At 38.0% G+C, this 24,295-nt stretch overlaps 2 protein-coding genes across 2 annotated transcripts; one reads left to right on the forward strand and one right to left on the reverse strand.

Annotated features, from left to right (window-relative positions):
* Nucleotides 1–430: 430 nt before the first annotated feature.
* On the forward strand, nucleotides 431–1,375 carry LOC123949899 (olfactory receptor 52D1-like). Its single transcript, XM_046017620.1, has one exon. It carries the CDS (start codon nucleotides 431–433, stop codon nucleotides 1,373–1,375), a length of 945 nt encoding a protein of 314 aa, XP_045873576.1.
* Nucleotides 1,376–20,050: 18,675 nt separating this feature from the next.
* Nucleotides 20,051–21,112, reverse strand: LOC123948738 (olfactory receptor 52Z1-like). Its single transcript, XM_046015900.1, has 2 exons — nucleotides 21,097–21,112; nucleotides 20,051–21,009 (listed from the first exon to the last, which is right to left on the reverse strand). The coding sequence occupies exons 1-2, from the start codon at nucleotides 21,110–21,112 to the stop codon at nucleotides 20,051–20,053; spliced, it is 975 nt and encodes a 324-aa protein (XP_045871856.1).
* Nucleotides 21,113–24,295: the final 3,183 nt, after the last annotated feature.

The following is a 24,295-nucleotide window of genomic DNA, read 5'->3' on the forward strand; positions in this document are numbered from 1 at the left end:
CTGATCTGTGCATTTCTTTGCTACCAGTGCCTGGAGCATGGTTTGTCACACAGTAACATGTAAATGACATTAAACTTAATGTGCCATAATTCACATACTCAGTTAGTTAATTCATAACTACTGAACAGTTGTTGAATTAAGTACAATTGAATAGACAGGGAATCTTTTTATGGAAATGAATGGTTAAGGGGACTTATATGCCCCTGTGATAATATGAAATGATACATGAGTTATCTTTTCATTTTCAAATGCAGTATTTTATATGATGTTACAAATTTGATTACTCTGGTCCTAGCAAATTTAAATACATTTTATTATTTGAATTGCTTTTAACATAAGGCACTTCTAGAACTGAATCTCCATATTTTCAGCATTTGGTTGTGCTGCTTCCTCTTCAGACGTAGTGACAAAAAGCAAAGGGAAAAGCAACATGCCTCCTCTCAACACTTCTTTTCCCTCTCCTGTCACCTTCCTGCTGATGGGCATCCTGGGACTAGAGCACCTGCATGTCTGGATTGGAATTCCCTTCTGCTCCATGTACCTGGTGGCTGTGGTGGGGAATGTGACCATCCTGGCCGTGGTGAGGGCAGAGCGAAGCCTCCATGAGCCCATGTTCCTCTTTCTCTGCATGCTCTCCATCACCGACCTGGTCCTCTCCACATCCACCCTGCCCCGAATGCTCTGTCTCTTCTGGCTCGGAGCCCATGACATTGCCTTTGATGCCTGCCTGACCCAAATGTTCTTCATCCATAGCTTTACTACCATGGAATCAGGCTTTTTCCTGGCCATGGCCTTTGACCGTTATGTCGCCATTTGTGACCCACTGCGCCATACCACCATCCTCACTCATGCTCGCATCACCATAATGGGTATTATTGTGGTGATTCGGGGCATAGCCTTCTTTTCTCCACATCCCATCCTGCTCAAACAGCTGCCCTACTGCAGAACACGAATCATTGCCCACACCTACTGTGAGTTCATGGCTGTGGTGAAGCTGGCGTGTGTGGACACAGGAACTACCACACATTATAGCCTCAGTGTGGCTTCTATCATTGGCTCATGTGATGGCATTCTCACTGTTGTATCCTATGCCTTCATCCTCCGCTCTGTATTCCGCCTGCCATCCCGAGAAGCTGGCTTTAAGGCTTTGGGTACATGTGGATCACATGTCTGTGTTATTCTTGTGTTCTATTCCACAGCTGGTTTTTCCATTTTTACTCACCGTTTTGGGAAGAATGTGCCTGCACATATCCATATTTTTATTGCAAATATGTACCTTTTGGTGCCCCCTTTCCTCAACCCCATTGTGTATGGAGTAAGGACCAAGAAAATACGGGAGCATGTTCTTAGAGCACTAAGGATCAAAGTCACCTGATTTTAGTTGTATCAATAAAAGAAATGGCTCAAGCTATACAGAAATACAAGATATGATGTAGAGAAAATAATTAACTGTTCTTACTCCTACAAACTGAATTAGATTTACCACCTAAAGGCTGTTCTTTACCAGATGTCTAGAATTTCTTAGAATATTAACTTGACAAATTATTTTAACTTTTTCATTTAGTAAATATTGGTGATGAATTTGTTCATCTCATTTTGAATATGTATCTTTCAGGAAGAGTTACAATAGGGAATAAACAGTATGTTGAAGGAGAGAAAAAAAAGACCTATGGGGAAACTTGGAGTGGGGGGGGAGAAAGTATTCTCTGAGATCTATATGCTGAATTTTATGGAGTAGTTAGTTTGAAAGAATATTGACATATATGTGTGTATATATATATATATATATATATATATATATATATAGACACACACACACATATGGTTGTAATTTTTAAAAACAGTAAGAAATGTTGCATCTCTAGTCTAGTAGTATCAATGGAAGTCTCAAGGTACATGAATAGACTAATAATACAGAAAGATTTTAAATGTAATTAAGAAGAAATTGTCACCCAATCGAGGAAAACAAAGATATAAAAATTAAAACGAAATCCTTTAACAAAGATTTGTGTGAAGGTGCCAACATTGGTATTAGAGCTTGTATGGTTTCTAAAGCAATTTTGATTGAAACAAGGGGTACTCCATAAAATAAAGCAATAGCTTCGATTCTACTGACTCCTAAAGTGTAGTTCATGTCTTTCAAATTTAATAGTTAGTAGTTAAAATTATCAGACTACCAGGCTACCATGTGCGTTGAATCTTCCTCATTGATTAGTTGACCTCAAACTTAATATTAAGACACAAAATATGAAATCTCTTATTAACAAAGTAAAACATTTCCTCTTTTTATTGCCTCAATACCTACAACTAGCTTCCTTTTTTGTTCATTTTCCTCAGCTTTCACTAGTTTTCCTGCTATGTGTTTCTCATCTTTTATAAATATTATCTAAGAACTATGGGGCATTTCTTTTCCTGGCAGCCATCTGAAAAAGGATGTCTGATTGCTGTGAAACTTTTCCTCACTCCTTCCTTATTTATCCCAGGAACTTAAATCCATAGCTAAACCCAAAGACTGACAATCTCTGCATTCACCAATACTCAGTACATAATGTAACTATAAGTAGAATACAAATTTTCTGTTTTGGAAAACTATATACATTTGTTGTGATTCCCTTGAAATAAAGGGTTAAGATTTGGAGCATTTTTAGGGCTATACTAATAAATTTAGTTTCAATATGACTTAAGAGGCATGTAGAATATTAAATTGTATACAACCTCAGGGAGAAGGTCTTGGTTAAGGTAAATATTCACATATCTTGAACATGTAAGTGGTTATGATGATCTAGTCTATTATGAGTAAATTCACTAGGGCAGCAGTTGCATAATGAAGAAAATAGACAATCTGAAAAATGCTGAAATTTTTGCTCTATGCCCATTCACCTACATTTGTCTGAAGTATTCTTCATTTGCATCTGTTGTCCCGGGTTAATTACCAAGTGCGCCCTTTTACAATCATTTCTTTTTTTCTCAGATATTGTGTGTTATCTTTGTCATCAAGACACCAATGATTGTTAAATTTTTAACACATTTTAGACTATTGGATGTATAATGTATGGATGTATTTTTTAAGGTGCAATAAAATACAGTGAAATTACAGACCTTAAAATGGACAGTTAGGTAAGCTTGAACAAACGCATGGCCAAAGTAACCCACTTCACAATCATAGTATAAGACATTTTCATCACTCAAGAAATGCCCCCCTTTTCTATCTTGAAAGTGTACTATTGGGGAAATGTATACTTTTTTTTAGTTTAATTTTATTTTTTCAGTGTTCCAAGATTCATTGTTTATGCACCACACCCAGTGCTCCATGCAATATGTGCACTCCTTAATACCCACCATCAGGCTCACCTAAACCCCACCCCTCTCCCCTCCAAAACCCTCAGTTTGTTTCTCAGAGTCCACAGTCTCTCATGGGTCGTCTGTCCCCCTGATTTCCCCCAATTCACTTTTCCTTTCCTTCTCCTAATGTCCCCTATGTTATTCCTTATGCTCCACAAGCAAGTGAAACCATATGATAATTTACTCTCTCTGCTTGATTTATTTCACTCAGCATAATCTCCTCCAGTCCCGTCCATGTTGATACAAAAAGTTGGGTATTCATCCTTTCTGATGGAGGCATAATATTCTATTGTATATACATGGACCATATCTTCTTTACTCATTCATCTGTTGAAGGGCATCTTTATTCTTTCCACAGTTTGGTGAGCCATTGCTGCTATGCACATTGGGACATCTGGCCCTTCTTTTCACTACATCTGTATCTTTGTGATAAATACCCAGGAGTGCAATTGCAGGGTCATAGAGAAACTCCATTTGTAATTTCTTAAGGAAACTCCACATTGTTTTTCAAAGTTGGCTGCACCAACTTGCATTCCCACCAACAGTGTAAGAGGGTTCCCCTTTCTCAACATCCTCTCCAACACGTGTTGTTTACCGTCTTGTTAGTTTTGGCCATTCTAACTGGTGTAAGGTGTTATCTCAATGTGGTTTTAATTTAGCCATCAGTGAGATTCAAATCAAAACCACACTGAGATACTTTTTATACAATAGGAGTACTTGTTGTCTTACTTCTGTCAGTAGGACAGCAATGACTCAGGTTACAATTTTAACGGTTTTAGACTATTGCATTTAGTAGGTAAATGGGTTAGAAAGTCTTGCAGTAGGGATTCTGAATAGATTTGTCCAATGATTATTGTCCATGATCATATCCATAAGTTCTGTATGTCCTTGTTTATGCACATGCCTGAAACTATTATTTTCATGAATCTGATGCTCAGATTCTTCCCACATGATTCCTAAGCCTAGATCTTCATTGTGTCAGATATATTCAGTGACCTGGATACCAAACTAAAAGGATCAGAAACCCCTGGATGGGAACTGTCATCAGAAGTTCTGTGTTAGTTTTCATGTATTCTTATGAGATATCTATTTTGCTGCCACATTTTAGCCCTTGTGTCCACAGGAAAACAAGGGGGCAGGCAGCTAGCTTTTTTTTTTTTTAGCTCTCTGAGACCTGAGTGTTTTCCAGGAAGAGGAAACACCAGGTGCATGGGCAGAAGTACAAGTCCCAGACACATTTGCTTTACTTGGGTGTAGTGGTAATTCAGTGCTTCCAGTAGAAAGGTGGGAAAGATTATTTTAGTAGGTGAAAGATCCTGTAAGGATGGTAGTCTCAGGAACTGCCCTGGAGGCTGCCCTAAAAAAATGTACCAACAACATAACTTAAAGGAGATGCTTAGACTGGGCTTCATAATATGGCAACAAGTTGATTGGACCCACTATACCAAAAGTCCTACATCCACTTCCCTTAAATATGATCATAATTTCGCAGATCACATAATCTCATTCTAAGTCAATTTAGAAGATACTTTTAATCTTAGAATCCTAAGTGTTTTGTTTTTTTAAAGATTTTATTTATTTATTTGACAGAGATCACAAGTAGGCAGAGAGGCAGGCAGAGAGAGGGAAGCAGGCTCCCTGCTGAGTGGAGAGCCCGATTCAGGGCTCAATTCCAGGACCCCGGGATCATGACCTGAGCCGAAGGCAGAGGCTTTAACCCACTGAGCCACCCAGGAGCCCCTAGAATCCTAAGTTTTATGTTTATAATATATGTGTCCTTCAATTGCTTTCCAGATCACACGGTGGTTAAGGTTCCTATTTAGGAAACATTTCTAATAATTAATGTGGTTTTGGGTCAAAATTAGCAATGAACTGTAATCAACAGAAGGAAGGATCACAGGAAAAGAGGAATTTGTGAACAGAATGCCGTGAATACATAGAAGGGAGGAGAAAGAATATTCTGTGGTAACTTTCCATGATAAAGAAACCAGGTTCATGATTGAGGGTTTACTTATAGCACAGCCTCAGTTTTATTAATTTTTGAGAACTTTTTGTGTAATTAACATACAGCTCTCCCCCCCCTTTTTTATTACGTTATGTTAGTCACCACACAGTACATTATTAGTTTTTGATGCAGTGTTCCAGGAATCGTTGTTAGCGTATGACACCCAGTACTCCACATACCAGTTTTTTTTTTTTTTTAAAGATTTTATTTATTTATTTGACAGAGAGAGAGATCACAAGTAGGCAGAGAGGCAGGCAGAGAGAGAGGAGGAAGCAGGCTCCCTGCAGAGCAGAGAGCCCGATGCGGGACTCGATCCCAGAACCCTGAGATCATGACCTGAGCCAAAGGCAGCGGCTTAATCCACTGAGCCACCCAGGCGCCCCAGCCACATACCAGTTTTGTATGTCAGTTTGTGCCACAGAATTTAGGAAATATTTGCCTCAGGAAAATTGTAACTTTGAATAGTCTTAGTTTGGAGAAAAATTATAAAATGAAGGAAAAGAAACAGAGAAAGAAAATTATGGTGATCAGCTGAAAATCTACTGACAAATTCTCTATTCTGTTGGAATACTTTTTTCGAAGTAACCATTTAAAGTAGAGTCTTTTTTTTTTTTTTTTTTTTTACTAATAATATTTATTTATTTTTTTTTTTTTCAGCGTAACAGTATTCATTCTTTTTGCACAACACCCAGTGCTCCATGCAAAACGTGCCCTCCCCATCACCCACCACCTGTTCCCCCAACCTCCCACCCCTGACCCTTCAAAACCCTCAGGTTGTTTTTCAGAGTCCATAGTCTCTTATGGTTCGCCTCCCCTCCCCAATGTCCATAGCCCGCTCCCCCTCTCCCAATCCCACCTCCCCCCAGCAACCCCCTGTTTGTTCTGTGAGATTAAGAGTCATTTATGGTTTGTCTCCCTCCCAATCCCATCTTGTTTCATTTATTCTTCTCCTATCCCCCTACCCCCCCATGTTGCTTCTCCATGTCCTCATATCAGGGAGATCATATGATAGTTGTCTTTCTCCGATTGACTTATTTCACTAAGCATGATACGCTCTAGTTCCATCCACGTCGTCGCAAATGGCAAGATTTCATTTCTTTTGATGGCTGCATAGTATTCCATTGTGTATATATACCACATCTTCTTGATCCATTCATCTGTTGATGGACATCTAGGTTCTTTCCATAGTCTGGCTATTGTAGACATTGCTGCTATAAACATTCGGGTACACGTGCCCCTTCGGATCACTATGTTTGTATCTTTAGGGTAAATACCCAGTAGTGCAATTGCTGGGTCATAGGGTAGTTCTATTTTCAACATTTTGAGGAACCTCCATGCTGTTTTCCAGAGTGGTTGCACCAGCTTGCATTCCCACCAACAGTGGAGGAGGGTTCCCCTTTCTCCACATCCTCGCCAGCATCTGTCATTTCCTGACTTGTTAATTTTAGCCATTCTGACTGGTGTGAGGTGATATCTCATTGTGGTTTTGATTTGTATTTCCCTGATGCCGAGTGACGTGGAGCACTTTTTCATGTGTCTGTTGGCCATCTGGATGTCTTCTTTGCAGAAATGTCTGTTCATGTCCTCTGCCCATTTCTTGATTGGATTGTTTGTTCTTTGGGTGTTGAGTTTGCTAAGTTCCTTATAGATTTTGGATACTAGCCCTTTATCTGATATGTCGTTTGCAAATATCTTCTCCCATTCTGTCAGCTGTCTTTTGGTTTGGTTAACTGTTTCCTTTGCTGTGCAAAAGCTTTTGATCTTGATGAAATCCCAATAGTTCATTTTCGCCCTTGCTTCCCTTGCGTTTGCTGATGTTCCTAGGAAGATGTTGCTATGGCTGAGGTCGAAGAGGTTGCTGCCTGCGTTCTCCTCAAGGATTTTGATGGATTCCTTTCTCACATTGAGGTCCTTCATCCATTTTGAGTCTATTTTCGTGTGTGGTGTAAGGAAGTGGTCCAATTTCATTTTTCTGCATGTGGCTGTCCAATTTTCCCAGCACCATTTATTGAAGAGGCTGTCTTTTTTCCATTGGACATTCTTTCCTGCTTTGTCGAAGATGAGTTGACCATAGAGTTGAGGGTCGATTTCTGGGCTCTCTATTCTGTTCCACTGGTCTATGTGTCTGTTTTTGTGCCAGTACCATGCTGTCTTGATGATGACAGCTTTGTAATAGAGCTTGAAGTCCGGAATTGTGATGCCACCAACTTTGACTTTGTTCTTCAATATTCCTTTGGCTATTCGAGGTCTTTTCTGGTTCCATATAAATTTTAGGATTATTTGTTCCATTTCTTTGAAAAAAATGGATGGTATTTTGATAGGGATTGCATTAAATGTGTAGATTGCTTTAGGTAGCATAGACATTTTCACAATATTTATTCTTCCAATCCAGGAGCATGGAACATTTTTCCATTTTTTTGGGTCTTCCTCAATTTCTTTCATGAGTACTTTATAATTTTCTGTGTATAGATTCTTAGCCTCTTTGGTTAGGTTTATTCCTAGGTATCTTATAGTTTTGGGTACAATTGTGAATGGGATTGACTCCTTAATTTCTCTTTCTTCAGTCTTGTTGTTGGTGTACAGAAATGCAACTGATTTCTGTGCATTGATTTTATATCCTGACACTTTACTGAATTCCTGTACAAGTTCTAGCAGTTTTGGAGTGGAGTCTTTTGGGTTTTCCACATATAGTATCATATCATCTGCGAAGAGTGATAGTTTGACTTCTTCTTTACCAATTTGGATGCCTTTAATTTCTTTTTGTTGTCTGATTGCTGAGGCTAGGACTTCTAGTACTATGTTAAATAGCAGTGGTGATAATGGACATCCCTGCCGTGTTCCTGACCTTAATGGAAAAGCTTTCAGTTTTTCTCCATTGAGAATGATATTTGCGGTGGGTTTTTCATAGATGGCTTTGATAATATTGAGGTATGTGCCCTCTATCCCTACACTTTGAAGAGTTTTGATCAGGAAGGGATGCTGTACTTTGTCAAATGCTTTTTCAGCATCTATTGAGAGTATCATATGGTTCTTGTTCTTTCTTTTATTAATGTGTTCTATCACATTGATTGATTTGCGGATGTTGAACCAACCCTGCAGCCCTGGAATAAATCCCACTTGATCGTGGTGAATAATCCTTTTAATGTACTGTTGAATCCTATTGGCTAGTATTTTGGCGAGAATTTTTGCGTCTGTGTTCATCAAGGATATTGGTCTGTAGTTCTCTTTTTTGGTGGGATCCTTGTCTGGTTTTGGGATCAAGGTGATGCTGGCCTCATAGAATGAGTTTGGAAGTTTTCCTTCCATTTCTATTTTTTGGAACAGTTTCAGGAGAATAGGAATGAGTTCTTCTTTAAATGTTTGGTAGAATTCCCCTGGGAAGCCGTCTGGCCCTGGGCTTTTGTTTGTTTGGAGATTTTTGATGACTGTTTCAATCTCCTTACTGGTTATGGGCCTGTTCAGGTTTTCTATTTCTTCCTGGTTCAGTTGTGGTAGTTTATATGTCTCTAGGAATGCATCCATTTCTTCCAGATTGGCCAATTTGTTGGCGTAGAGTTGCTCATAGTATGTTCTTATAATTGTCTGTATTTCTTTGGTGTTAGTTGTGATCTCTCCTCTTTCATTCATGATTTTATTGATTTGGGTCCTTTCTCTTTTCTTTTTGATGAGTCTGGCCAGGGGTTTATCAATCTTATTGATTCTTTCAAAGAACCAGCTCCTAGTTTCATTGATTTTTTCTATTGTTTTTTTGGTTTCTATTTCATTGATTTCTGCTCTGATCTTTATGATTTCTCTTCTCCTGCTGGGTTTAGGGTTTCTTTCTTGTTCTTTCTCCAGCTCCTTTACGCGTAGGGTTAGGTTGTGTACTTGAGACCTTTCTTGTTTCTTGAGAAAGGCTTGTACCGCTATATATTTTCCTCTCAGGACTGCCTTTGCTGTGTCCCACAGATTTTGAACTGTTGTGTTTTCATTATCATTTGTTTCCATGAATTTTTTCAATTCTTCTTTAATTTCCTGGTTGACCCATTCATTCTTTAGAAGGATGCTGTTTAGTCTCCATGTATTTGGGTTCTTTCCAGCTTTCCTCTTGTGATTGAGTTCTAGCTTCAGAGCATTGTGGTCTGAAAATATGCAGGGAATAATCCTAATCTTTTGGTACCGGTTGAGACCTGATTTGTGACCCAGGATGTGATCTATTCTGGAGAAGGTTCCATGTGCACTAGAGAAGAATGTGTATTCTGTTGCTTTGGGATGAAATGTTCTGAATATATCTGTGATGTCCATCTGGTCCAGTGTGTCATTTAAGGCCTTTATTTCCTTGTTGATCTTTTGCTTGGATGATCTGTCCATTTCAGTGAGGGGAGTGTTAAAGTCCCCTACTATTATTGTATTATTATTGATGTGTTTCTTTGATTTTGTTATTAATTGGTTGATATAGTTGGCTGCTCCCACGTTAGGGGCATAGATATTTAAAATTGTTAGATCTTCTTGTTGGACAGACCCTTTGAGTAGGATATAGTGTCCTTCCTCATCTCTTATTATAGTCTTTGGCTTAAAATCTAATTGATCTGATATAAGGATTGCCACCCCAGCTTTCTTCTGATGCCCATTAGCATGGTAAATTGTTTTCCACCCCCTCACTTTAAATCTGGAGGTGTCTTCGCGTCTAAAATGAGTTTCTTGTAGGCAACATACTGATGGGTTTTGTTTTTTTATCCATTCTGATACCCTGTGTCTTTTGATTGGGGCATTTAGCCCATTAATATTCAGGGTAACTATTGAGAGATATGAATTTAGTGCCATTATTAGCCTGTAAGGTGACTGTTACTGTATATTGTCTCTGTACCTTTCTGATCTACTACTTTTAGGCTCTCTCTTTGCTTAGAGGACCCCTTTCAATATTTCCTGGAGAGCTGGTTTGGTGTTTGCAAATTCTTTCAGTTTTTGTTTGTCCTGGAAGCTTTTGATCTCTCCTTCTATTTTCAATGATAGCCTAGCTGGATAGAGTATTCTTGGCTGCATGTTTTTCTCGTTGAGTGCTCTGAATATATCATGCCAGCTCTTTCTGGCCTGCCAGGTCTCTGTGGATAAGTCTGCCGCCAATCTAATATTTTTACCATTGTATGTTACTGATTTCTTTTCTCGGGCTGCTTTCAGGATTTTCTCTTTGTCACTAAGACTTGTAAATTTTACTATTAGGTGACGGGGTGTGGACCTATTCTTGTTGACTCTGAGGGGGGTTCTCTGCATCTCCTGGATTTTAATGCTTGTTCCCTTTGCCATATTAGGGAAATTCTCTCCAATGATTCTCTCCAGTAGACCCTCTGCTCCCCTCTCTGTTTCTTCTTCTTCTGGAATCCCAATTATTCTAATGTTGTTTCGTCTTATGGTGTCACTTATCTCTCGAATTCTCCCCTCATGGTCCAGTAGCTGTTTGTCCCTCTTTTGCTCGGCTTCCTTATTCTCTGTCATTTGGTCTTCTATATCACTAATTCTTTCTTCTGCCTCATTGATCCTAGCAGTGAGAGCCTCCATTTTTGATTGCACCTCATTAATAGCTTTTTTGATTTCAACTTGGTTAGATTTTAGTTCTTTAATTTCTCCAGAAAGGGCTTTAATATCTCCAGAGAGGGTTTCTCTAATATCTTCCATGCCTTTTTCGAGCCCGGCTAGAATGTTCAGAATCGTCATTCTGAACTCTTGATCTGACATATTACCCATGTCTGTGTTGATTAGGTCCCTAGCCTTCGGTACTGTCTCTTGTTCTTTTGTTTGTGGTGATTTTTTTCCGCCTTGTCATTTTGTCCAGATAAGAGGATATGAAGGAGCAAATAAACTACTAATAGGGTGGCAAAGACCCCAGAAAAATGCGCTGTAACCAAATCAGGAGAGACCCCAAATTGTGGGGGGGGGGGAAGGGGATAAAAAACAGGTTCTGAAAAAAAAGAAAAAAAAAAAAAAAAAGAAAAAAATTTAAAAAATAAAACAAATAAAAAAAAATATAAAAAAGAAAGAAAAAATATATATATTTAGATGAACTAGTCAAAAAACGTTAAAAAAGAAAAGGGTAAAAGTTTTTAAAAAAATTTAGCAGAAGAAGAAAAAAGAAAAAAGAAAAAAAAATTGAAAAAAGAAAAAAAAATAAAAAATTGAAAAAAGAAAAAAAAATTGAAGTAGCCGCAAGACTAAAGAATCATGGGGAGAAAGCCATGAGTTCTGTGCTTTGCTTTCTCCTCCTCTGGAATTGCTCTGCTGTCTTAGGAATTGAATCTGCTTTCTCCTTGATAGATGAACTTCGTCCTGGCTGGATATTTTGTTGATCTTCTGGGGGAGGGGCCTGTTGTAGTGACTCTCAAGTGTCTTTGCCCGAGGCGGGATTGCACCGCCCTTACCGGCGGCCGGACTAAGTAATCGGCTCGGGTTCGCTTTTGGGAGCTTCTGTTCCCTGAACGCTTTCCGTAGAGTTCCGGAGGACGGGAATGAAAATGGCGGCCTCCCAGTCTCCGGCCCGGAGGAGCCGAGAGCCTGGGGCCCCACTCCTCAGTGCGCCCCCAGAGGACAGCACCCAATCACTCCCGTATCCCCAGCCTCCAGCCGCGCTCCGAGCTCACCCAGCCCGCGACCAGTTCAAGGTAACCCCGAGCTGAGAGTTCAGTCCTTGGCTCTGTCTTTGCAGCCGGTTTCTCCGTTCTAATACCTGCGAGCTCTCCGACACTCTGACACCCCCGATCCTTCTGTGACCTTGCGGGGCCTGGGGCCACGCTGGACCCGCGTGGGCTTCCCCCCCGGTTTAGCCCCTGGAGCAATGTCCCTCAGTGGAACAGACTTTTAAAAGTCCTGATTTTGTGCTCCGTTGCTCCGCCGCTTGCCGGGAGCCGGCCCCTCCCCCCGCGGTCTATCTTCCCGTCGTTTTAGATTCACTTCTCCGCCAGTCCTACCTTTCAGAAAGTGGTTGATTTTCTGTTTCTAGAGTTGCTGTTCTTCTTCTCTTCGCTCTCCCATTGGATTTGTAGGTGTTTGCAATGTTTAGATAAGCTATCGAGCTGATCTCCTGCTACCTGATGTAGTCTCAGGCTGCTACTTCTCCGCCATCTTGACTCCTCCCTCTAAAGTAGAGTCTTAACTTTATTTATTTATTTATTAAGATTTTATTCCTTTATTTGATAGAGAGTGCACAAGCAGGGGGAGCAGAAGGCAGAGAGAGAGGGAGAAGCAGATTCCATTCTGAGCAGAGAGCCTGATATGGGGCTTAATCCCAGGACTCTGGTATTGTGACCTAAGCCTAAAACAGATTCTTAACCCACTGAGCCACCCAGGCACCCCGAGTCTTAAATTTAAAGGGAAATGGTTCATGTGGCATTATATTGCCCTTACATGATATAGATTATTTTAATATTTTCACAATGATAATGACTATATTTTTCTTATGCGATTAAAATATTTTTTTAATTTTATTTTTCAGTATTCCAAGATTCATTGTTTATACACCACACCCAGTGCTGCATGCAATACGTGCCTTCCTTAATACCCACCACTAGGCCCTCCCAACCCCCACCCCCTCCCCTCTAAAACCCTGTTTGTTTCTCAGAGTCCATAGACTCTCATACTTGTCTCCCCCTCCGATTTCCCCCAACTCACTTCTCTCCTTCACTCAATGTCCTCTGTGTTATTCCTTATGCTCCACAAGTAAATGAAATATTTTATATCAAAAATTAAGCAATAAAAAAAAGAAACAAAGTCAAAATACTATTCTGGTGAAAAACAAAAACAAAACCTACAATGGGTGTTTTCTGAGTCTTTATTTGAATACTTGAAAGATATTTCTCTTAGGACTACCTGGGTGGCTCAATTGGTTAAACATCTGCCTTCCGCTGTGGTCCTGATCTGGCTCCTTGCTCATCGAGGAGCCTGCTTCCCTCTCTGCTGACTGCTCCCCCTGCTTTAGCACTCTCGGTGTCTCCTCCGACAAATAAATAAATAAACATCTTTAAATCTCAGAGTCATCCTAACCTCCGAGAAAAGACTCTAAATTACCTTTGTCTTATTTGAAGAATCTTTGTCCCAACAGTAGTATGCAAACTAGTCTGAAGCCCTCAAGGAAATTCCAACTTTAATAATATGTGACTAGGAGAAATAAATTCAATTTTTGTTAATTACTTCTAAAGTCTTTTTTTTAGGGAGAAGGGGCAGAGAAAGAATCTTAAGCAGGCTCCACCCCCAGCACAAAGCCTTATGTGGGGCTCCATCACACAACCCTGAGATGATTACCTGAGCCTAAATCAAGCATAAGGCACTGAGCCACCCAGACATCGCTACCTGCTTCTGAAGTTAATTGAAATTTAGGATTGGCCATCTGTATGTTTTAATTTCCATGGAGACTACTAATAAATATTAGAAAATATAGTGACTAAATTAATAGAGGGTAACATGAAATAATGAAAATAATAAATCTAGAAAATGCAAAAAAGAACAGAAAATTTAACTGTCAATTTAAAATACAACATAAAAATAGCAAAAGCAAATCCAAGCATCCAAACAATTATTTTCAATGTAAAGGACTATGGTTATAAATCAGGTTAAAAATAATCATATTCTGTACAAAAGTAGTACAAAGAACTTTAGAGATGTTGAAGTATATGAATGGGGAAAACTAATTCTATACAAAATTTTTAAAGACAAGAATATGTTATTTTTCGGATCATAACAGTAGAGATCTTGATTGGCATTTGCTCCAATTTATCCAAAATTATTTTGGAAGCATATGTTCCAAGACATTTCATTGGGCACAAATGTCAATAGGCCCCATATGTGAAATCTGACATTTAAAAAAATTCACTTTTAATGTTTCATAATATATATTTTTATTATTCATGGCCATGTTTTAAATAATACACACTTTTTATTATATATCTCCAAAATGTACATCTTGGTGATTTGATGTACATGTATATGGTGAAATAATTGCTACAATCAAGCTAATGAACATACCCATACTTTACATATTTACCTTTCTTTTGTATGTGGTGAGGATACTTAGGATCTATCCTTTCAACAGATTTCAAGTGTACAGTACAGTATTGTTATCCATAGTCATCATGCTATATATTAGATGTCAGGATGTATACATTTTGCATAACTGAAATTTTGTATCCTTTATCCAACATCTCCATTTTTCTTTTCCCTCAGTCCTTGACAAACACCATTCCCTGCTTCCATTTTATTTTTTTAACTTTACTGAGGAGTCATTGACAAATAAAATTGTATATATTTAAAGTGTCTAATGATGCTTTGGTTTACATACCATAAAATGTGCAATGATTAGCAAAATCAAGATAACTAACACATCCAGCACCTCATGTAATTAATGTGTGTGTGTGTGTGTGTGTGTGTGTGTGTGTGTGTGTGTGTAAGTGTTCTTGAGTAGGTCTTAAGATCTACTCTCAGTAACTTTCAGTCCACACCATATTATAAACTATATTATTAGCCATATTATTAACTATACTCACCAAGCTGTACATTAGATTCTGAGAACATATTTTTCTTATCTGAAAATCTGAACCCTTTGACCTATAGCACCTGTTTCCCCCTGCCTGTTATTTCTGCAATCCAGCTTTCTATTTATTCTATTTTGTTTCTATGAAACTTTTTTTTTTTTTTTTAGATTCCACATGTAAGTTAGATATTCAGTATTTGTCTTTGTCTTTTTGGAACCTACATTTTGTTCTCATGAAAAACATCCTTGATACCATAAGTGCATTTCCATATTTTCAGTGAAAATTAGTAAAAAAATGTTAATATTGTAGCATTCTTGTGCTAAACAGGAGCTTATCATTCTTATTCACATCAATCTTTCAGAAGCAAAATGTTGCAACTTTTTAAATTGCAGTCATATTTTCTGAGTGAAGTATTGTTTGCCTTAGAGATGACATTCTCATTACTATTTGATACACCAGGTGATACCAGCCAGTCAACATAGCTCACTAACAACCTGATAGGTACACTTCACAGTTATTACAGAATCATATAGCGTAGTGTTTCACTGTACACAACACATGAAATTACTGTATGAATCTTTCTATATCCAAAAAACAATGGTTGCATATTTTCATTAGTAATAAACAAAATAGTATTGGGTTGAGATAACAATGACCATTTGATAATGAAAGAAATTTCAAGCAACCAAAATTTTTAAAAAAAGTCTTGAAGGAAAAGATTTGACATGTCATGAACCCACATGTCATATAATAAAAAAAGAGTTTACTAACTTAAAATCAGGATTTCAAATTTCAGGCACGTGGAATATATCTACAACTTATATCTGCTATCTGGCTTTAACTCAACTATGATGTTTCCACAATATTATCCTATTTCTTGATTCTAATTTTAATTACCCTTCCCTTTTATCACATTCACTTCAAGTAAGGGACATCAACTAAAAATAAGAAAGGTGTATAAACATCAAAATTAGATAGTATTTGGTGTAATACTAAATAAAATTGAATAGGAAATAGTGATTAAATAAAATTAAATAATTGATAGGAAAAGTGAAATAAACTTGAGAAGAAAAGTGAAAATTTTGAGAATGATTATTACCACCAGCTATACATTGTATAAGTAATATTTAACTATTGATAATCATTTTTATTTTTATTTTTTTAAGATTTTATTTATTTATTTGACAGACAGAGGTCACAAGTAGGCAGAGAGGCAGGCAGAGAGAGGGGGGAAGCAGGCTCCCTGCTGAGCAGAGAGCCCAATGTGGGGCTCGATCCCAGGATCTTGAGATCATGACCTGAGCCAAAGGCAGAGGCTTTAACCCACTGAACCACCCAGGCGCCCCAATAATCATTTTTAAAATAAGAACTTCAAATACAAAATATGTGTTTTTTAAATATTTTATTTATTTATTTGACAGAGAGAAAGAGAGCAAGCACAAGCAGGGGGGAGCAGCAGAGGGAGAGGGAGAAACAGACTTCCCACTGAAGGGAACACAATGCCGGACTGGATCCCAGGACCTCAGGATTATGACTTGAGCTGAAGGCAGAAACTTAGCTAACTGAGCCACCCAGGAACCCTACAAAATATATTTTCAACCTGTGATGTTGAATATACCTTTCCTAGCATCTATGCTCCAAAAAAACAATGTTGTATTAGGCTTTGTTCTTGTTGTTCACAGAAATATGTTTAAGCTACTGCACCTTAGATTTTGCATTTGCATATGAATAAAACTATTTTAAAGGAATACCTACATAGGTAATGCAATATTTGGACACAAATTATTATTTACTATATTACCTTCTTAAATTTATTACTATAATTACATTATAATCATAATATATTTTGTCAAAAACATTTAGAAAACCACATATTTTTAAATTAAGATAATTTTTCCCATAAAATATCATTGGTGAGGAGATGAGTGATTGAATATCTGAATGGATGAATGAATGAATGAATGAATGAATGATGAGTTGGTAGTATGAGTTGAGAACAGAAACATTTTGTTCTGGAACCTTAATGAAGGCAAGAATTTAGTCTTCTGGCAAGCAGTTGGTGCTCCAAAAACAGGTAGGTCTCTTGTTCTTGCCTAGAACTACAATAATATGACTGAAACATCTTTCTCATTTGTATATGGATTTATAAATAAGGAGGGACTCTTACTCATATTACCTTGTTTGACATAGTCATGAGTGTCTTTTGAAAACATTCTCTGCCATCTTGCAGAATGTGTAAGTGACCCAGAAACCCAAATCATAATTCATTTTTGTCTACTAATCCCCAATCACTGGACAAAAATGCAATGCAATTGTTTTCATAATGTCAAACGTTATCTTTTAGGTTATATATTAATCCTCTTGATACTGCAGAAGTCTTCTTGTTGCAAAACACAATGGCAACAAAAAAATAATAGCAGAGATCACTATCCCCTTTGTCATTAAAGTGTCTGGTATTGTCTTCTATACAAAGCATTACCACAAAATTCTTCATTATCCCACTTAGTCATTCAGTTATTCAATCTGGTATCTCAAATAATAAAAACATAATTTAGTTAAAAATGTACAGTGTGGAAATGATGTGACTACATTTAGAGTCTGGAAACAGCCATATGCATTAATAAGGAGAATGATAATATAAATATTTTAAAGGCACTCCATCAACTGCTTCAACCACTAGACCATGTATATGTTAATATTATGTTCATGATACTCATTTATTGTCTGATGCCAGGGAAAATTTTAGCTCTTTTATTAATCAACAGGTGGACATTTTCTATAGGATAAAAGGTATTACATTCCAGGAATTTTGCCAGGTAGATTTATAGATGATAAAGTTTGTCCCAGGTAATATAGAATGCAATTAGCAAGAAGGTTTGGGGGTGAAAAGCTATACTAGGAAAATTACATGTGCTTTTTTTATTTAAGGAGATAAATGAATCCAGTGAATATAATCCTGCTGGTTTGCTGTGATTTTTTTTGTGTGTGTGAATTTCGTTGACACAATTTCATCCCCATTAACCAGAATGTTAAGTGATGTAACAGAGTCATGCAGTTTTAGCAACCTGACCCAAGATGGGGCAATTCACCTGAATTTTCTCCTTCCTGAGTCATAGGTACTAAATTTCTTGCATGTCAGGCCACTCCTCAGATCCTGCTTTTTTTGTTTACTTAACCCAATCAAAGTAACTTTCTATTGTGTGTAAAAATATCTTTATAGCAACAAAGTATTGAAGGAGATATGAAACAGACAAGCTAAGAGAAAGAGTAAAGGAAGGAAGTATTTAAAGAATATGCCCTACATAAAAATAGACACATAGACCAGTGGAACAGAGTATAGAGCCCAGATATGGACCCTCAACTCTATGGTGAAATAATCTTCGACAAAACAGGAAAAAATATACAGTGGAAAAAAGACAGTCTCTTCAATAAATGGTGCTGGGAAAACTGGACAGCTATACTTAGAAGAATGACACTTGACCATTCTCTTACACTGTACACAAAGATAAACTCAAAATGGATAAAAGACCTCAATGTGAGACAGGAATCCATCAGAATCCTAGAGGAGAACATAGGCAGTAACCTCTTCGATATCAGCCACTGCAACTTCTTCCAAGATATGTCTCCAAAAGCAAAGGAAACAAAAGCAAAAATAAACTTTTGGGACTTCATCAAGATCAGCACAGCAAAGGAAACAGTCAACAAAACAAAGAGGCAACCCACGGAATGGGAGAAGATATTTGCAAATGACAGTATAAACAAAAGGTTGATATCCAGGAACTATAAAGAACCCCTCAAACTCAACACATACAAAACAGATAATCATATCAAAAAATGGACAGAAGATATGAACAGACACTTCTCCAATGAAGCCATACAAATGGCTATCAGACACATGAAAAAATGTTCATCATCACTAGCCATCAGGAAGATTCAAATTAAAATCACATTGAGATACCACCTCACACCAGTTAGAATGGCCAAAATTAGCAAGACAGGAAACAACGTGTGTTGGAGAGGATGTGGAGAAAGGGGAACCCTCTTACACTGTTGGTAGGAATGCAAGTTGGTGCAGCCACTTTGGAGAACAGTGTGGAGATTCCTCAAGAAATTAAAAATAGAGCTTCCCTATAACCCTGCAGTTGCACTACTGGGTATTTACCCCAAAGATACAGATGTAGTGAAAAGAAGGGCCATCTGTACCCCAATGTTTATAGCGGCAATGGCCATGGTCGCCAAACTGTGGAAGGAACCAAGATGCCCTTCAGTGGATGAATGGATAAGGAAGATGTGGTCCATATACACGATGGAGTATTAAGCCTCCATCAGAAATGATGAATACCCAACTTTTGTAGCAACATGGACGGGACTGGAAGAGATTTTGCTGAGTGAAATAAGTCAAGCAGAGAGAGTCAATTATCATATGGTTTCACTTATTTGTGGAGCATAACAAAGAACATGGCAGACATGGGAGATGGAGAGGAGAAGGGAGTTGAGGTAAATTGGAAGGGGAGGTGAACCATGAGAGACTATGGAGTCTGAAAAACAACCTGAGGGTCTAGAAGGGGTGGGGGGTGGGAGGTTGGGGGAACAAGGTGGTGGGTATTAGTGAGGGCACATGTTGCATGGAGCACTGGGTGTGGTGCAAAAACAATGAACACTGTTATGTTGAAAAGAAATTAAAAAAAAGAAGAAAATGAAAAAAAAAAAAAGAATATGCCCTATATAATACATAAGGACATATTAGGGCATTTGTTACATAGAATTATTAGCATTTAGTATTTCATGTTAATGCATCTATCTAATAAATATTTATAAAATTATTTATTAAATTATTTGTATATTCTGCATTCTGTGGATGCAGTGATGAAGCTGGAATCTGAACTAAGATTGTCCATAGCAAACTGACATTAAGAGAGGCATTTTGTAGTACAAAAGGGATATTTCAGTCACCTGTGCTGTACAGTGACTCCACTGATTGTTACCTTAATATGTAGAGGTACTCTTTGATGGTACTGGAGCAGTTTCCTGGCACCTTCCTTTTTACCCTATGCTGGGAAGGTAGCATTGGGAAATGTGAGTATTTTAAGTTCTATCCAGAGGTTAGGTGTTCTGGGGATAGATCTGCCTGGGTTGATTCACACTTGACATTTAAGTCTGATCCTCTACCCTGGACTCACCAATTCTTTGTAGCTTCATAACTCTTGGGTCATTTTGGTTGGTTACAGAGCCCTAGGACACGCATCCTTATCTCCTTTGTCTTTATTCCATAAACAATGGGGTTCATGGTAGGTGGCACCAGTAAGTAGAGGTTTGCCAAGAGGATAAGGACATGTCTGGGTACATGATTTCCAAAGCGATGGGTAAAGAAGGAAAAGAAGGCCAGAGTATAAAATATCAAGATGACACATATATGAGCTCCACATGTTCCAAAGGCCTTTGTCCGGGCTTCCTTGGAGGGTAGTTGGAAGACTGTTCTCAGGATTAGCAAGTAGGACAGGGAGATGAGCACAAAGTCCAGTCCTGTGGTGAGGAGAGCAGCAGTGAGTCCATAAATGCTATTAAGGGCATAGCTATTACAGGCTAACTTGGCAATGCCCATGTTCTCACAGTAGGTATGGTGGATGACATTGCTCCAACAGAAATGCAGCCGGAGAATGAGGAGGACACCAGGGGTGACCACAGCCACACTCCGGGCCAGCAGAGCCAGGCCCACCTTGCTGATGAGAGAGCCTGTAAGTAGGGTTGCATAATGGAGTGGTGCGCAGATAGCCACGTAGCGATCAAAAGCCATGGCCAAGAGAACAGCAGACTCAGAGAGGAACAGAGCATGAACAAAAAACATCTGTGTGAGACATGCAGGAAAAGTTGATGGGGAAGGGCCCTGCCAGAAGATAAGAAGCATTTTGGGCACTGTGACAGTACAAAGGAGAACATCATTGAGTGTCAGCATGGACAGGAAGAGATACATGGGTTCATGGAGGTTCCTGTCCCAGGCCACCACTGCCATAACCAGGCCATTTCCTATCACAGCCAAAAGATACATGAAGCTGAAGGGGATGGAGATCCAGATTTGGAAGTCTTCTAATCCTGGGATTCCAGTCAGCAGAAAGGCATTGAAGTGAGTGGATGTAGAGTTAAATGGTCTTATTGACAAGTGTCCCAAGTCTGTTACATGACACAGAGAGAGAAAATAGGTAGCGTGCACACTAGTAGAAAACAAATATTTATTCCTTTATCCTAGTGACAACCTACCCATTAATTTTTGCATGATGAAGTAGAAGGAAAATAAAATGGTCTGAGAAAAGCTGTTAATTATCTGAATAAGGGTGCCTGATTGGCTCATTTGGTAGAATATGTGACTTTTGATATCCAGGTCTTGAGTTGAAGCCTCAATTTTGGGCTTAGAGCTTACTAAACAAAACAAAACAAAATAAAAAAAAACCTCAAAGAACAGCAACCAACAAAGCACACACCACAAAATCCCCACAAAAACACAAACAAAACCAAAAAATCCTGAATGATTATAAGCAAATCACCTCTCTTTTATGGAGTATTTAGTTCTTTCTGAAAAAAAAAATTAAATCAGAATAATAAGGGTTGAAATCTTTATTTGTGTATACCTAATTGTTATAACCACATCATGTATGTATATGTTTTTGAACTTTTAACCATGTTATGTATATAATTTTTGTCTGCCTAATAATAAAATAATAATTAATTAAATACAGAAAAGTCATTTTCTCTTTCTTTTTTCTCTGTAACATTACATAGAAGTCTGGAGATGGTTAATATTCCATTCTTCAACAAAAAACTTAAGGGAGGTCATGGGTTGGATGACAGACTGATACATAATGGGCCAGTATAAAGCTTCCAAGTCTTGTTTCCCATCCTGATAGTATGAGAGATGTTTCTTTACCCTATACTTTTGCTACAGTAAAGAAAAAGTTTTACTCATCTGCCTCTCATTTGAACTCTTGAAGACAGTGAACATTTAAACATGAAGTTTAAACTGCTATGACAAAGTTGTAATATCATTCAGATCCTAACAAGCACTCTCAAGGATCATGAAGTGGAATCAAGGAAGACACTAAAAATCCAGAGTACAGAGTGTTCTCTTTCAGAACAAGACAATCACTGAAGATGTCAAAGCCCATGATCATTCAATAGCTATCATTGAAAGGCCCATCTACAGAGCAGAGTGATTTCGATTTTCAGACTCACCAACCAAAGAATAAGATAACATTTTAGCAACTTTTTAAAGTAACAATAGTTCTTACTTAGAGTGTATCAAAAAATTATAAAATAAAAATAGCTTTCTTTAAAAAGTCCCTCCAATATAAAATTATTCTTTTCCCAAGTCAACAAAATATTAATTCAATTAGTCAAGTTTGTAATTAAGGGCAATACTTTTGGCAAAGGCACAAATATGTTTAGAAACGCTTTTGACAGCAAATCTTGAGAACTTTCAAAGTGATAGGCAAGTCTAGAATCTGTGAAGGGTACACTTTTCAGGTGGCGCTGTCACATCATCCCTGAGATCGAAAGCTACATTGTATTACATTATGTCTATTATCCCTGTAATTGTTAATTGAGACCTTTTTCAGATTATCTCTACCCTTCACAATAAATAGGGCATATTATCATATGAATTAACACATATTTATTCTATTCTCCCTCACACTGTCTTCTCTCTCTCTCTCATATGAAATCGAAATAAGAAAAAAAGACAAAATTTTTCATCAAAGGGCAAACACATGGAAGGGATGAAATTTTTTTGTTTGTTTGTTTGTTTGTTTGTTTTTATGTATTTGACAGAGAGAGAGAGATCACAAGTAGGCAGAGATGCAGGCAGAGGGGGAAGCAGGCTCCCTGCTGAGCAGAGAGCCCGCCCCGATGCAGGGCTGGATCCCAGGGCACTGAGATCATGACCTGAGCTGAAGGTAGAAGCTTTAACCCACTGACCCACCCAGGCGCCCTGGGATGAAATTGTTTTTTAATGCAACTCTGAGAGATATATTTTTTGAAAGGTTATCCTGTTAAAAATATGGACGCATAACCACAATTTTATTAGCCTGTTAAGTTTGTAGCTTTACTTCTTCTTCATCATCTTCTTCTTCTTCTTCTTCTTCTTCTTCTTCTTCTTCTTCTTCTTCTTCTTCTTCTTCTTCTTCTTCTTCATCTTCTTCGTCTTCATCTTCGTCTTCTTCGTCTTCTTCTTCTTCTATTGTGTTATGTTAGTCACCATACAGTACATCATTAGTTTTTGATGTAGTGTTCCAAGATTCACTGTTTGTGTATAACACCCAGTGCTCCATGCAATCTGTGCCCTCCTTAATATCTATCACCAGGCTTTGCTTCTTTTATCTGGTTGTCTCTCAACAGTGCCTGACTCACAGAAAATGTCACCATATTTGGATAGAAGTCATATCACATATAAGCACAGGGATGGGCAGTGTAGCAGTAATGGTAAAGATAAAAATTGGAAATACATATTAATGGTTGCAATATGCTAAGCATTTTCCTAAAACCTATGCTAATCACTTTACATGGATTATCCAATTTAATGGTAGCAACTTCTATAAGAAATAAATATTGTTAGTGTCCTAATTCTACACAGAAGACAACTCAGGTACTTGAGGACCTTCCTAAGATCATATTACTAAGGGGTGTGAAGCCTGTTTTCAAATCAGGGATCCTAACTGCAGCACCCACAGTTTTAACCATGAAATTATTTTAACTTACCCTTCAGATGCATGGTTTTTCTAAACCACTGGGAACATAAAAAGGCAGATCTTGAATTTCCTCTTAGCACCTCCCACAGTGATATTCTTAGGTGTTAGGTAAAAATGTCATGTCTGTTTATAGGGATTTAGGGATTGTGTGTGTGTGTGCGCGTGCAAATAAATATAGATCTTTACAACAGCAACTCAAGGACTAACCTCTGGGACAAGAAGTCTTTTGGGTATTTCACATGCTGAGTGGTTGCTTTGGCACCTGAGAACCACAGTCAGTATATGGATTAGCTGACTGAACCTATCTTTCATACTTATGAAATTTTACTTCCCAATTTTGAACAGCATTTGATAATTTTCCATGTCCAACCAAGTCTCTGAGCAACATCTCTGCACTTTTTTGCTAGTTCACTACGTAGTCCTTAAACAGTACTAAAAAAATAAGGTTTCCTGAGTTAGTCTACTGGAACATGGATGTATTTTAGACAAAGCCTAACTATTGAGACTATTTCAATACATGTCTATGCATGACAAAGTGTCCTTTAATGAGATATTTTGAGGTTTTTTGAAGGAAAAAGCATGGCAGTATATTTGAATAACTCCCATTTCTCAAATAAAAGTTTATAAGTTAACATATAATGCTTTATAGAGCAGTTTGAGGTCTACAAAAAAAACAATCAGAAAGTACAGAGCCCACATATGATCGCTTCTCCTCACCC

Source organism: Meles meles, chromosome 8 (genome assembly GCF_922984935.1).
Source record: "Meles meles chromosome 8, mMelMel3.1 paternal haplotype, whole genome shotgun sequence".
NCBI lineage: Eukaryota > Metazoa > Chordata > Mammalia > Carnivora > Mustelidae > Meles > Meles meles.

Coding starts and splice junctions, on each gene's coding strand:
- LOC123949899 (XM_046017620.1), top strand. CDS start 431: ATGCCTCCTCTCAACACTTCTTTTCCCTCTCCTGTCACCTTCCTGCTG.